Source organism: Gymnodraco acuticeps, unplaced genomic scaffold (genome assembly GCF_902827175.1).
Source record: "Gymnodraco acuticeps unplaced genomic scaffold, fGymAcu1.1, whole genome shotgun sequence".
Classification (NCBI taxonomy): domain Eukaryota; kingdom Metazoa; phylum Chordata; class Actinopteri; order Perciformes; family Bathydraconidae; genus Gymnodraco; species Gymnodraco acuticeps.
Window position 1 is genome coordinate 281,376 of NW_022990047.1, and position 15,401 is coordinate 296,776.

General features: G+C 40.1%; 1 protein-coding gene across 5 annotated transcripts in view; it reads left to right on the top strand.

The window, feature by feature from the left end:
• Positions 1-15,401, top strand: part of LOC117545743 (voltage-dependent calcium channel subunit alpha-2/delta-1) — a 111,900-nt gene that overhangs the window by 30,182 nt on the left and 66,317 nt on the right. For 4 of the 5 annotated variants that reach the window (XM_034215681.1, XM_034215682.1, XM_034215679.1 and 1 more), the window contains exons 1-3: positions 2,571-2,850; positions 9,117-9,198; positions 9,410-9,526. In XM_034215681.1, the coding sequence (XP_034071572.1) occupies positions 2,762-2,850; positions 9,117-9,198; positions 9,410-9,526 (288 nt within the window). In that variant the 5' untranslated portion in view covers positions 2,571-2,761. Of the gene's footprint in view, positions 1-2,570; positions 2,851-9,116; positions 9,199-9,409; positions 9,527-15,401 lie in introns of those variants that run through there. The other variant, XM_034215683.1, reaches the window with a different exon arrangement.

Consider the following 15,401-nt stretch of genomic DNA (forward strand, 5'->3'; position numbering starts at 1 on the left):
GCTAACGGCTTAGTTTTGGGACATGTTGCGCTGTCGGGTGCTGACCAATCACGAAACGTCATTTCTTGACTGGCAGCAAAAACAACCAATCACCGCAGTGCTTCTCTGGCTGGCTCTGTCCAATCACAAACAAGAAGTGTTCTCCCTAAAGGAATACCTTTTCCGTAAAAGTTGAAATGTTTAAGTGTTTTGTGAAATGCTGTAGCGTTTTGTGAAATGCTGTAGTGTTTTGTGAAATGCTGTAGTGTTTTGTGAAATGCTGAAGCATTTTCTGAAATGTCGTTGCGTTTTGTGAAATGCTGTAGCGTTTTGTGAAATGCTGTAGCGTTTTGTGAAATGCTGAAGCGTTTCCTGAAATGCTGAAGCGTTCTCTGAAATGCTGTAGTGTTTTGTGAAATGCTGAAGCGTTTTGTGAAATGCTGTAGTGTTTTGTAAAATGTTGTTTTGACTTGCACTTCAGGGCCACCGTAGAACTAGTTTAAAGCATAATATTTAACAGCAGCTAATATATGTGATTTGCATGAATTACCTCCAGATGGCAGTATCCTCTATCAAATAACAGCATATTTCACTGACTAGCCGATCCTTAACCAGTGGGGCTTTCACAAAGTATTGCATTGACATGATTACCAGAGATCTCCATGTATGCATGTGGTTCTCTCTTATAGGAATGCTAAAGGGGCTCAGGGTTAGCCTATTATTAAACATTTTAGTGAGTGCATTTTTACTTTGGACCCAAATAAGTATGTTTAAATTATTTGCTAAATTCATGTTTGTATGGAGTAAGTTATGCAGGTCCATAGGGAATGACAGGTTATTACTGTAGGTAAAGTAAAACTGTTGCAATATTCCCGAGTTAAATTAAGTTTATAATGGTTCCAAATGTGAGTGATGTAACCATATGGAGCCTACGGAATGTGTTAGTGTTGCCCGGTGTCTCTGGCTGTAGGGAGAGGTGCATGCTCTGTGAAGTTCTGTCTGACAGATGTTATTATTACTAATATCCATTTCTAAGATTAAACATGAGGAGATGTGTAGCAGTGCAGGGATTAGTCTGACACCTCTTCCTTTTCAGGATATAGTGTGATATGTTCCAAATGAAAAAATAAATAAAAATTGAATGGGAATGTCTGCAGTATAGTACTCCATCCTCTCCACAACTCTCTTTGCTATTATGTTCCCTTACTCCACACCACCTCTCCAGTTCTCACCATTTACTTACTTTTCTGCCTCCCATTAGCAGGTGCATCTGTGCCTCTGCTGGGGGAAATGAGTGTGAGAAAGGTGCAGATGTGGAGAGGGTGAAGTGACACGGAGCGAAGGGAGGACAATGGTGGAGAAACTGAGGGAGGAAGAACAACAGTGCAGTGCAGTGAGAGCAGGGGGAGAGGTGGTGATGGGAGAGACAAAAAGAGAACTGGAGGGAGGGAGGGAGGAAGGGGAGAGGACACGAGAGATGGTGTGTGGTTGCCAGGCAACGATTGATAACCAAATCCCCAAGCATCTCGCCTGTGCTGCCCTGCCCTCCCTCCAGGCCTGAATTACACACGGACGGACACACACACACACACACACACACACACACACACACACACACACACACACACACACACACACACACACACACACACACACACACACACACACACACACACACACACACACACACACGTGCACACTCCAACACACACACGCACACACACAGTTAGGTTTGTTTTCTGGCTTTCTTATTCAATTATTCAATCAAAGTGTTGATGTTCCTAATTTAAAATTATAACAGAAACTATGATTATATATACTTCACTGGTGTGGGAGATTATATGTTTTATAATTTGTACACTCTTGTTGGGATGCACGGCATATCACAGAATCCAATCTTATAAAACAGGTATGATTGATGGCACTGAGATTTATTGGGCTCTTACTGTACTTTGCCCATAAGATTTTACACTACATGTGTGGAATCAATAGATCTGTCACACGAGCATTGAATCCCATGTGGGACGGCTTCTCTGCTTATTGCCAATCTTACTACCAGGATGACTGATAGCGACCGCCAGAGATTGTGCTATCAAAGCCAGTAAATTCTCCCATTCCTCCAGGTTGCAGGGATTGAAAGGTTGCCGGGCATTTTAAAGAGCCAAACCTGAATCTGTATTCAGTGTACGTGCCGTTGTATGTGTGGTACCTGTGGTCGGACCCTCCTTTTAGCAGATGTTTCTTGGAGGTAAAATAAAACAAATTGTTGCTCCAAATAACAAATGCTGTGCACCTTGAGTAAAGGAAACAAACACATAGTGATGCTTTGGAGCAAAACATATAGAGGTAATTTAAATATCACATCCATTGTTGTTTTTTGGGTTATATTTGCCATACCAAAATAAGATTTGAAAAAAATAAAAAGTGGGTGTAATCAAAACGGCATTATATGTCAAAGCACTAACGAGTCATATTAGGCTACAAGATAAAAGGAGCATATGTAATGTGGAGTAGGAGGGGAGACAGCAGTGTACATGTGTGAGAGAGAGAGAGATTGAGAGATTGAGGGAGTGTGTGAGAGAGAGATCCAGCTCCAGTACCTGTTAGAGCGCCGGATGGCCGGGTGATCAGATTAGAGGTGTCAGGGCTCGTTAATCTGACAGGGAGCGACATACTGCCACTCACACTGCTGCTGCTCGCCGCTCCCATACACAGGCGGCGGAGGGTAGCGGAGCCCACTTGGTGTTGATGCGAGTCGGGGAATTTCCCCCCTTTTTTAACAATGGATACCTGCAGGGTACGATACTGGGTGTTTCTGGTCCTGTTGTGGCAGGACGGGTCTTTGGCATCGCAGTTTCCAACACAGCTCATGTAAGTATGGCCCCTTTAATCCCATGTTCTGGTGTGCGCACTCCTGGTTTAAAGTGCTCGTCGTTCAGAGATAACTATCAGGCTATATTTAATGAGACAACCACGGTGGGAGAATTGGATGGGCAGGTCATTTCATTCATGCATTATTGGTGATTTTGAAGGCAGACACTAGTTCAGTTTTGCTCTGGCTGCTCCTCAGGCGGTTTTATAGCCGACTGTCGGTTACGGTAATCAGCTGTTTGTCGCCGGTATGTCTGCGGCCACTCCGTGACAGCTCGTCTATGAAGTTGTTAAGGAGTTATAGGGGCTTCTGGACTGTTCATTTAATTAAATAAAAAATAAAAACTTGGCCCTTGTCGTTTTCCTTACAACTTTGGAAGGTCTTGTAGGTCCTTGACGTTAATTCATACTTGATAATGTATCAAGTTTGCTACACAAATAGGGCAAAACAATCTTATATCCATTTGCAAAATCAGAGATTGGATTTCTTAAATTGTATGCCTTTTTAGCAGGGACGTGCACAGACATTTGGAGGGGCTATTGCTCTAAACTGGAAAAAGGGCCTCCCCCCGATAAAAAACACAAGACCTTTTGAAAAGTGTAACTTGTTTTTAATGTAAAAGAAACCAAACGATTATTACATCAACTAAATTGAACAGTAATTCACATCTCATAACAAAATAAGCTAAGGTGACTACTTGCATTCGGTAACTTGAACTGTGCAGGCCTCTAACTAATTACCTTAAATAAACTCACTAATTAATGAAACCAGTTCAATACGCATTATTCTTATCATTCTTTATGAGCGCAGCCAGTAACGGTAAGGTATCTAATTACTTATTTATTTAGTATTCCATAACTTAATAACAGAGATGGTCAAACTAAAGTGGTAGAGACATGGCAGAAATCCTACAATGAAGCGGGACAGTGAAGTGTTCACCCGTGAGAGGGCGATCAAGAAAAGAGAGTGAGCGGCCCGTTGAGGGAGAGATGAAAAGACACAGATAGACAGAAGCGCAATAACAAAGGCTATATTTAGGTGTTTTTTTGTAAATAACCGACGGTATCAAGAGGAAGTAAAGTCCCCTGGTTTGTCCCTTATACCCTAACTGCCATGAGACAACTCAAAATCAAGTTTCCAAAATCCGATACTGAGGTGGTCTTAACGCACCGGCAGATGACAGCGCTGACAAAGTGTGTTTCCCGCAGCGAGACGCTACAATACTAATTGTGGGCTTATCATGTTGATTCGGCCACAACAGAAAAAAGACAAACAAACTCTCGCTCTCTCCAGAGGGGCAGGTCAGCCAAAAAGGCCAAACGGGCCGTTGCCCGGGCAACATTAGCCCGTTCCTGCGCACGTCCCTGCGCACATCCCTGCGCACATCCCTGCGCACATCCCTGCGCACGTCCCTGCTTTTTAGATTGGTAAACCATTCAAGATTATCTGTAAATCCAGTTATTTTTCAGGATGGTTGCTTTGTTCACCAGAGCCACCAAACCTGTTTGGCAACAATTTAAAGTGAATATACAATTAAGGGAAGTTCACATATATTTTAAGAGTTTGTCTAATAGCCTACAGGCTATACCTTTTATTTAAAATGATTAATGCAGAAACAAAATTATATATATATTTCTCTACTAATTAATATACCTCATCTTCTTTAGAGAGACCCATGCCATAATAGTGAAAATGAAAGTGTGTCAGTTACCTAATAAGTCTGCATGTGATCACATTTAGCACACATTGAATCATTACATTTTGTATTGAATAAAAGGTTTGGTAACCCGGTCAGTTATTTCCAATATGTTGTTCACCTTATTTAAATCAAGGTATACATACTCTCAGCACATTGAAATACAATTATACAGCACCAACATAATGTTACAGTCAAAAACTCATACTATAGTTTGAAGTAGACTACTGCAACTCCCTCCTGGCTGGTCTACCTGCATGTGCCATCCGACCTCTGCAGCTCATCCAGAATGCAGCGGCTCGTCTGGTCTTCAACCTTCCTAAATTCTCCCACACCACTCCGCTCCTCCGCTCCCTTCACTGGCTTCCGGTAACTGCTAGAATCCACTTCAAGACACTGGTACTTGCTTACCATGCTGCGAATGGATCTGGCCCTTCCTACATCCAGGACATGGTTAAACCGTACACCCCAGCGCGTGCACTACGCTCTGCATCAGCCAAACGACTCGTTGCGCCCTCGCTGCGAGGGGGACCCAAGTTCCCATCGGCGAAAACACGTGGGTTTGCTGTCCTGGCTCCAAGATGGTGGAATGAGCTCCCCATTGACATCAGGACGGCAGATAGCTTGCACATCTTCCGGCGCAAACTGAAAACTCATCTCTTTCGACTCCACTTCGAGCGTTAGAACTATTAACGAAGCACTTTTATACCAATAAAGGACTGGATTACCTAAAGCCAGTTGAGTAGCACTTGAAATGTTTAGCTCTATGAAATCTGATGTACTTATATGATTCTGTTTTCTTCAAGGTTGTGTCTTCCTGGTCGAATGTACTTATTGTAAGTCGCTTTGGATAAAAGCGTCAGCTAAATGCAATGTAATGTAATGTAATGTAAAAGTATACCTAATTCAAAGGAGCTGGACTTTTGAAGAACATCATTTACAATCAGCAACTCTCTGGTGTACACATTATTAGTGTCAGCAAACATACCTATAGTTGTGCAGCCTAGTTAAAACACAGAACTCAGTTAACAGACTTTTGTGCTAAATCTGCTAATGCCAAGTGTGAAACGTTTCAGCGTTGATTTGAATTTCTTTGTATTTGCAAGTAAAACAATTTACGAGGTATATACAGTTTGTTTGTTAAGCCTCTCCCCCACATTGCTCATGTACAGTGTCATGTCCTCCGTAGGTTACACTTACAGCATGAAGAACTGAAAAGGGTCTTTGGATTTGACGGTTTAAGGCCCCATCTATAATTAATGCCTATAACACTGGGCACCCTTCCATAGGTTTACTATTGTGATCGTGACCATTCAATATCACTATTTTTATATTCATGGCCTTACATCTTTTTTTTTATTGCGTTCTGAATTCAATTTCTATTGTTGTTTTCGTGCATCGCTGCTGGTGTGTCCATGTCTCATTCCGCTTTGCTGTCTGGACTTCTGTCTTTGCCTCTGTAATGATGTGTAATTACACTGCAGTTTAACATAGCGGCCCACTGAGATACACACCAAGGGCCAGCTCATTACTCTATCTAGAGCCAAAGTGATGGCATCACAACATCTGTCTCTTACGTGTACTGTCTCTCCAGCTCTCTTTCTGTTTCACTCTCATTTGCTCTTCCTGTGTCTGAAAAACAATGTAGGGCAGTGTCTGACCCAATTGCCATTTGTATGTGTGTGCTTGTGTGTGTGTGTGTGTGTGTGTGTGTTTAATTACCCAGTGTTATACCAGAGGCTGCAGTAATCAAAGCACAGCAACCAGAGCAGAACAATTTAACTACCTCAGCTCAACAACAATGACTTTATTAATGATTCGGGATCTCTGAATCACATTGCTATTTTAGCCATTGAAAATAGCTTACATTAAATATAATAACATTGTGATTATGCCAAGATTATATTCCTTGTCCTTCACCTATTTGTGAATGTTTAGAAAGTAATGAGAAACATTACATGCAGGAAGTGATCTGACTTCACATAGATCAACCGGGACAGGCAGAGAGCAGGACTCACCTTATGACATTTATGAAGCATCGCCATTAAACTAGGTTGGGACCTGAAGGGATGGTTGGAAATGCATGATTTAAGGATAAGGAGTTATGCAGAGTTGTGCAGAGATTTTCTATGCCTATGGATAATACATTTGACCGTTTAAGGCATATTTAACAAGGGGATTTCGCTGCAACTATTCATACAAAGCAACAAGCTTTGTGGAGTCGGAGCATAACTTTGTATTGTATGGTACTTACTGTGTATAATGAGCCAAGTGAGAGTTTTACAGGGAAGACTTTCTTTGTCTGCACATTGCATTGTTTGGTTACAATCACAGACAACACAATTACATATACAAGGGATTCAGTATGGTGAGAATTGGGATGAGCTACTCTGCAGATGAGGCACACTCATGAAGCCAAAATATTATAAATAGATTTTAGGGGGGAAAAGTCCATGTCATCAATATTGGACATGCACATTGCCCACACACTGCAACCCAGCCTGCGTTGTCTCATTTATTTGTCAGCACCTGGGATTCTTGTTATAGAGATTCGCAGTAGATTTCAAAGAAGCTAAACTCTGTAGAGAGGCATTCTACTTCTCTGGATGTCAAATCCCTGGAAACACACTCACGTCCAGACAAACATACACGTAACTCACAATTGTCTTGTCAATGCTTCAGGCTTACGAGCTTAGGGTACCAAGGTCCACTAAAACGCCTTACAAACGGTTTGTTCTTTATGGATTTAGCGACAAGGAAGGGTAGGGCAGAGGAGAGAAGAGAAGAGGATCAAGGGAAGATCATTTAGGAGAAGAGAAGAGATTGAAAAAGGGCTGAAAAGTGCAGAAAAGAGGAGTGGTAGTTTCTCAAAATCTCAATGCAAAGTTGTATTAAATATGCTGTAACTACTATGTTGCAAGGATCATAAATGTTGAGTTTTTATTAAGTTTGTTTACATATTAGGATCTGGGCACCCTCCATCCAGTGTCAACGATTGATGTTCTGCTTTGATGTTTTCTTAAGGGCAGTTTGCAGGATCAAGAATGCACTTCATTCAAAAACAAACATTTGTATCAAGCAATATTGTCTCTATGTTTCTTTAACCCTTTTAGAACTGATACAATTAATAACACATTTCATGCTACTTTTATTGACCAGATCATGTGGTTGCATCCAGCACAACTGATGGATCTGAACCCAAACAACATTTGGTGGATTTAAATCCTCCTAACACCTTTTCACACCTTTTCACACTGCCATGAGCTCTACCAAGCCAGTACAGTGTTGTCCAACACTCCTCAACCATAAGTCTTTGCAAACTAAAGAATATCATCTGAATTCATTACTGACCCTGTTTTTATATCTCTACCTACAATTTCTGCCTAAAACATTTACCATTGTGCTTTTCCCTCGGGTATTCCTGCTATTTCAACATGTCTCATCTTTTCGTACTTGCTCCAAATGATCCCTATCCACTCTGTATTTTGTGTCCCTGGTGCATCTTCCCATATCTTTTCTGGCTTTCTGATCTTCTCTACCTTTATCTCTTTGATTGCATCCGATCACCTTCCTCCACTGTTCTCTACCATCAATGTTATGCACACATATCTTGCCTTTCATGACACTTATTCCACCTCTCCAATGACAATTGTTGTGGAATATGTATTCATATATTTGTTTTTCTATGTTTATATCAGTGTGTGTGTATGACATGTCTCTTTGATATTTGGGAGGATTGCAAAGTCTTTGCTGGTGTGAATGCATGGCAATGAGAGCATCTGTATCACATGCCAACCTGTTATTATTCTCATACAATATGAATAACCCTGTTTTAGTGTGTATGGTATACTTGCATGGCAGTATAGAAGTTGAATTAATGCATCTGCATGCACACATCTATTTCGCTCCCCTAGCCTCTCATTCCAGGTGTGCCTTTAGATGAGTCCGATAATAACAAGTCACTGTGTCACTTAATGCATAATGTCTCCGGTCTTTGACATTCTTAGCGCGTCTATCTCTATCCACAGCCACCGTGTTCAGGATGCAAGCAGTGATTTACTCTGTCAGTGTCTTATAATGCATGCAGTGAGCTTATTGTGGTTTGACAATTGATTGGAGGAGGATGAGAGGAAGGTATAACCCAGTTTGTGGCACCAGCATGCTGGACCTGATGTCCCCAGAGCGCTTTGATATACATAGAAGCATGTCGGTCCTGACCTGTCCACTCATATCACTGTCAGCGGTCACAACATTGGCTGACACTTATCTGATTGGTTGTCTTCATGTTTGAACTCTCAGAAAGTAATGGTATTGGTTGACACCCTGTGACATGTGTTTGATTAAATGACATTGTATTTGTTCCCGGTGATTGGAGTTTGATAACTTGACCTATAAGAGTGATTCTCTTTGTCCTTGTTTGTTTTTTGTCGGTCCAGGTGGTCTCCTGAGATGAAAGGTTGACTTGATTGACAGTTTAATTGCATTGTGAAATGTTTGTGATGTCTCTTCTAAGCTGGTTGCATGTGAGTTACGATTAACTTTGGTTGTGTGCATTGCTTTGTCCCATAGGATTAAAGAATGGGTTGATCAGATGCAGAAAGAGCTTGTCACCCTGGCAGACACAGCCACAGCTGGGAAGAGCCTCACGGAGGTATAAACACACACATGCTACACACACATGCATAAAAAGCAAGCATTAAACACATTCAAGCCTGCTATGGACCTACCACACCAGTCGTTCCATAATTTCAAGTAGTTGCACTATTTCTTAATAAAAGGTATCTTTTGCAAATAACACATTGTGTTTGTTAAATCGATCAATTTACAATTGTACATGTTCACTACTCTCTCTTTATCTCAAGATTTTTCTGCAAAACCAACACCTGTACACAGTGGAGCAAAACGATGCAGAAGAGCTGGTTGCCAGAGCGGCAACGAAAATTGAACAGCTGCTGCGGAAGAGATCCGCTGCCTTGGAGGTAATACTCACTCCACTTAGAGGAACCAACTGTCACTTTGCAATTTTACTTTGGCACTAAAGCTGTACAGAAGGATATCTTCATTAACTAGGGCTATAATCTCCATCTGCTTTTTGTCAAATCATTGTAGACTTGAATTTGTATAATTAATAACCAAAACCATGTGGTGATTTTAATCTACTTTTTGGTTCAACTACTGGTGATTATTTTGTATTCACATTGCCCTTGTTGTGTATCTCAGTGGGCCGCTATGCTAAACTAAACTGTTGTATATTTTGGGACATGGTTAAGTTTGTGACGATCAATTATACAAATGTGATATTGTAAATTCCTTTTTTGATTACCAACAGTGCATTTAGCTTATATGCATATGTTGATGGACCAATACAATGCAACTCCTAGATAGATATACGTACACTAAGAAAATAGATTTAAATGTTTAACATCACTATGGAAAATGTGTCTGTTGTTCTTGGCAGTTAATCTTTAAAAAGGAAAAAACATGGATTAAACCCAAAACTCTGAGTTTAAGAGCTTCAGCTGCAGAGTGCACAACTCATATTTGTAGGTGTTGATGGGAAAGTCTATTGGATTTTAGTCCTGAAAAAAAAAAAAAAAAGAATTTCCATTTTTTTAAATGTCCCCGCTGTGGGACAAATAAAGATTTTCTGATTCTGATTTTCTGTTTCACATTTATCAGGCACATATACTAACACTTTGGACAAAGGGGTAATAAAACACACATTTTGAAGTGAATATCTATTTGATATTGAATGCCCCCAAAACATAACAAATCTGCTTCTGTCTATGTTTTAGTTTAATTGTTTGTCTGGCTAAGGTTTCACACTAGAAAGATTGCTGTGGGTTTGGTTGAAATGGTCCATTACAACAAATGGAAGCATGGGTAAAGCACGCACAGAAAGAGTAGAAAGTGAGGACTGAGATATTTCTTCTGCAGGATCCATTTGAAAATGAGAGCTTTGACCGTAGGGATATTCTCTCTTTCTCCCCCTCTCTTCCCACCCTTTATTTCTACTTAGAAGTGAGTCAGAGATTCTCAACTATATCAAGACTTTAAACTGTTTTTATACATTCAGAGCAAGTTCACTTCGCCCCTTACTCTGCCTTTATAAGGCATCCCCATTGTTGTCTTATTAGTAATGGAAAGGGAGTATTTATGAATGTCCATAAACATAACTTCTGCCAAGTGTCTGTCTTGTGTATTTTAAGTAAACACCCTGGTGTTCTTATCATTTTTCCATGCACTGGTGCCACAGGATGCGTAAGCAGCTGGGATAAAATTGGCTTCAGTGCATTTTCAAATGATAGAAGTGAGAGATAGTTGTGAGTATCAGCTTTTTGTCTGATTGTGTCTAAGTGTGTGTTAAGGGTAGGTGATGGGTGGCGGATCATCTAGCCTGATGCGAACAGTTCATCCAACCTCTGGACATCGATCACTTTTCACTCTTTATTGCATCTTTGTGTCTCATCTTCTACTGCGAGTAACCTTAAGGCGCTCTGATATTGAATTCTCTGTCCTGAGATATATGATTGGGGAGATAAATGGGTGATGTGAACGAAGGGCAAATGCAAGAAGTTAATGGATAAATGGGGTGACTGACAACTAGACCGTCTCTATGTCCATCTTTACATCCATCTCTATATTGGAGGAGACACTGAGGTTAAGCCTGGAGGAATTAAGGACCGGCAGCGATCCCAGCAACATGGATCATGTCTGCCAAGCTTCCTGCTTGTCAATATACAGGCATAGGATAATAAACTGGAAGACCTCTGTATCTTCATCAACTGTTATATCCTTTGTTTCCACAAACTTGGTAAAATCCGGAAATGCGGAGAGTGCCATTCAACAGTTTAATGTATTTCTATATAATGATACAACCCAACAGATTAAATAAAGATTTTACTTTATGGTGAATAAGGATTGTTATCAGGGGAACATTAAAATGCTATTCTGTTCCTGCTCACCTGATCTGGAGTTATTGGCTTTGAAATGCAGACCGTGCTTTCTACCAAGAAAATTCACTTTGGTCTCTATCCAAGTGGTCGACATTACACCAGAAGAAAGTACAGAAGCTGCCCTCTCGGACCTCTGCCTTGAACTGAATTGCTCACAGACCAATTATCTTTTCACTGTAGCCGTTGTTGCTAGAGACTTCAGTCAGGGTAATCCTAACAATGTTATGTCTGACCCACATTAACATACAGTATATAGACTGTGGAATGAACCCTCTCGATTACTGATATTCATATTTGCTACAGAGCTGAATCACTATTTACTTTTGGGAACAGCATCCATCTTGCTGAGGTGGTCGAAATATGTATACAAATGATGACACATGCCTCGATTGACACCTGAAGTCAGGAAATGGTTATGTCGAACAGTGGCCGCCATACAGCGAACTAAATGATGCAGTCTGGAGCACGTCCCAGGACACCACTGTTGACGTCACCAATGACATCAATGAATCGTTCTCTCCAGTCTCAGGTGGACTTAATTTTAAAAGCAAAAATCAGTAACTGTACCCAAAAGTACAGTTAGATTTATTCCAAAACGAAAAACCATAGATCACTATGACCTATGGGACGTCATAAACATACACTACAGCCTACAATTTAGGGTCTCAGTCTGGCAGTATGGACTATTATAAAGCAGCTAAAAGAGAAGTAAAAGGGGCCAAAGGGGACTACGGGAAAAAAGTACAATTCCAAAAGGGCAATCCCAGAAGCATTTGACAAGATCTAAGAACTATAATGGATACAAGCCCTCAAAAGGAGTGTCCCCCCCAAACATACACATATTTATTGGTATTATAAAGGTACTGGCAGGATTACATTTCACTGGAATTGTACCTTAAATGATTTGAATATAAACAATTAAGGTTGATTATTTTATTGACTCAACAGTTTTATCTTTTTAAGACTTCTAGGGTAAAACACATAGAAGTGACACCAGCTTTAAGACTGCATACACTGTCCCTGTAGATTGGATACTTTGCGATGAGCTGATTTTTGTCGATGATTTATCTAAGTTAAATAAAAAGATCATGCTGTTTAGCAGAGAGAATACAGCAGGAGAATCCTTATTGAAGTTTGGAGATCCTTTCTTGTTGAGTGTCTTTGAGATAAGGTTGACAGTGACTCTCAATGTCAATATATTAGGAGATAGCCTAAGGCTCTTGAACCACTTTCACTAAGTGTATAACTACTTCCAAAGTGTTATCTTCCCTTTGCCTTTCTCTGTCATCTTTCTGTCGTTCCATCTCTGATTTCTAACTTTGAATGAAAGATGACCTTTGAAAGGCCACAGTTTACCTAGCCACAGGTGTGTGAATCAAGTGTGTGTCTTTGTATTTCTACCCATGCTCCCATAAATATGTGTGTGGCAGAGTGTCACATGCATTATTAATGAGTACTTGGCTGCATACTGTTAGGACAGATCGCTTTATCAAAGGTTTTACATTGTTTACCCGGTTTTGATCTCAACAGGAAACCCACGGACACTCACACACCTACTGGGAGGTTTACCTACAGCGGCTATAGCTCAAGCCAATTCAATCAATCAACAACTTTATTAATTCCGCAAGGGGCAATTGGTTATGAGCAGCAGCTCAAAAAAATAATCCTCTTTTCATTCACATTTTGCATATCTACTTTACCTTCTTGTAGCGAGAGATTACTTTGAAAAGGTTTGTCAAATCAGTTGACCACATAGTGAAAGTGTGCGATGTGCCCGAGGCTAGAGTCAATGACTCTTTCTCTACCCTGTACACGGCCTGTTCTCTCCTGGTCCGGCTGCCTCTGTACGCTGTAATTAAACACTTAATTATTGATGAGTACTGTTATGAAAAACTGATTATACAGTGAAGACATAAATGACATGGACGCTCACACATCAATATATTGTCCACCTAACAACCAGCAATCATGTGTGTGTGTTTGGGTGGGTGTCTACAGTATATGTGTGCCTGTGCAATTTCCTCTCTTCTCCTGGGGTGAAGGTGTCTAGTGACTAATGAGCCAGTCTACAACATTACTTAGAGTAATACCTCAACCAGCACCACTAATACTCTACAGGACACAGGTGGCCCAGTCCTCTGTGTGAGTGAGTGAGTATGTGTGCTTGTGTGCTAGACAGAGAGAGAGAGAGAAAGTCTCAGCATTGTTTTGTAGATGTTTTTGTAGATGTGTGTTTTATCCCTGTTCTCTACATTGTTGTATCATGTTTAGCTTGATTTCAGTCAGCTACATTTGCCTTGAATGATGATCTATTTTCACTGAAGGATAAATATAAAAAAATTTCCATTGAAATTCTAAAACCTGACCTGAAGCAGAATTCACTTCTCTCTTCTCGATCAATGGGAACATTGCACTAGTACATTTCCTAAAGCCAAACATGGCCCCATGTCGCAACCAACAACATAAAGGCTTTTCCTGTTGTGTGTAGTTAAGCCACATGCTCTTTAATATTATACACTTCAAAAGGCATTGTTCATCATTTAAGATATTATAATCATTAGTTGCCACCACAGTATATTCCACAATAATGTCATAGACACAGCATAGTTCCATTGAATATCGAACACTTTTTATAATTTACTTCCTTCAATATCTATGCAATTTAAGAGAACGTCAGTATGCTGGACATACTTGATTCTGCTATTATTACTTCACCTTTTGATACTGTCACCTTCAGTAGACCTTCACAGTCATTGTAACTGTAGTAAAATAAACTGTAATTCCAACGTTAACTCAAACAGCATATCCAAAAGATGTACAGATACAGTGAAGTGAAGCAATTTCATTGTGTCACACGCTTAACCTGTATGTTTACATGTAGCATTTCACTGGATAAGTGAGTATAATGTTTGCTATAAAATAATCTTACAATATGCTAGACACTGTCGTTTTTTTCTATTCGTTGTACCAGTTTTGAATTTCCCTTCATGACTTGCCCTTGAAGACATTAAGGAGAAAACATTGGGAGAAAAAACAACCTGCCCTGGCAAATGTTCAAACATTCTCATGTAAAAAAGATGAAAATATTGTCAACTCATCTATTTAGATTAGATTATAATTGTATATTATAACAGGAAAGACTAATTTTCTCTATTTGTTACATTGATACCATCTGTATATATATTATATATATATATATATATATATATATGTAACTTGATGGTCTATTAGTCATTTTTATAATCTTTGGGATTCTCTATGCAGTGCATTTTGGTTCAGTTATCCACTTCCCTTCATTTAGAGGTGTGTGGTAAGTGTTCGAGGGTTATTTGTGCATGTATTCGATAGTCTTTAGGGCCCAAGTCTAGGACCATATTTTTTATAAATCTGTTGCCTGCTGTCACAATGTTATAATAATGAGCACAAGATGTGACATTACTGTAAGATGTTTTCACATGTGTGTATGTGTCTGTCTGCCAACGTAACATAGTAATGAAAAGAGGATATGATAGGATCAGAGATATTTCAGTCTCCAGAGCAGATGTTACTCAGCCTCCCATCTCTGCTTTGCACTGATCATATTAAGCAGACAAGAGGTTTCTGCATGTGTTTGAATGAGTGGTTACCTTTGTGTGTATGTGCATATGTTTGATATGCAGAAAGGGAGACAGGGAGAGTGGGGTAGAGCAGCGCAGATGGGGAATCCTAACTAGACTTATGGTAGGCCAGGGACAAGTGTCTAATGCATTAATTGAGAAGAGATCCAAACTGTGTTAGTGAATCGCAACATGCTTGCAGTAACATTTACTTTTGATTAGGAGACAATTACAACCTTTCACTGTCAACAGATGCAGTGTTTTCATATATAATAATACCCACCATTAATTAATTGTGACAT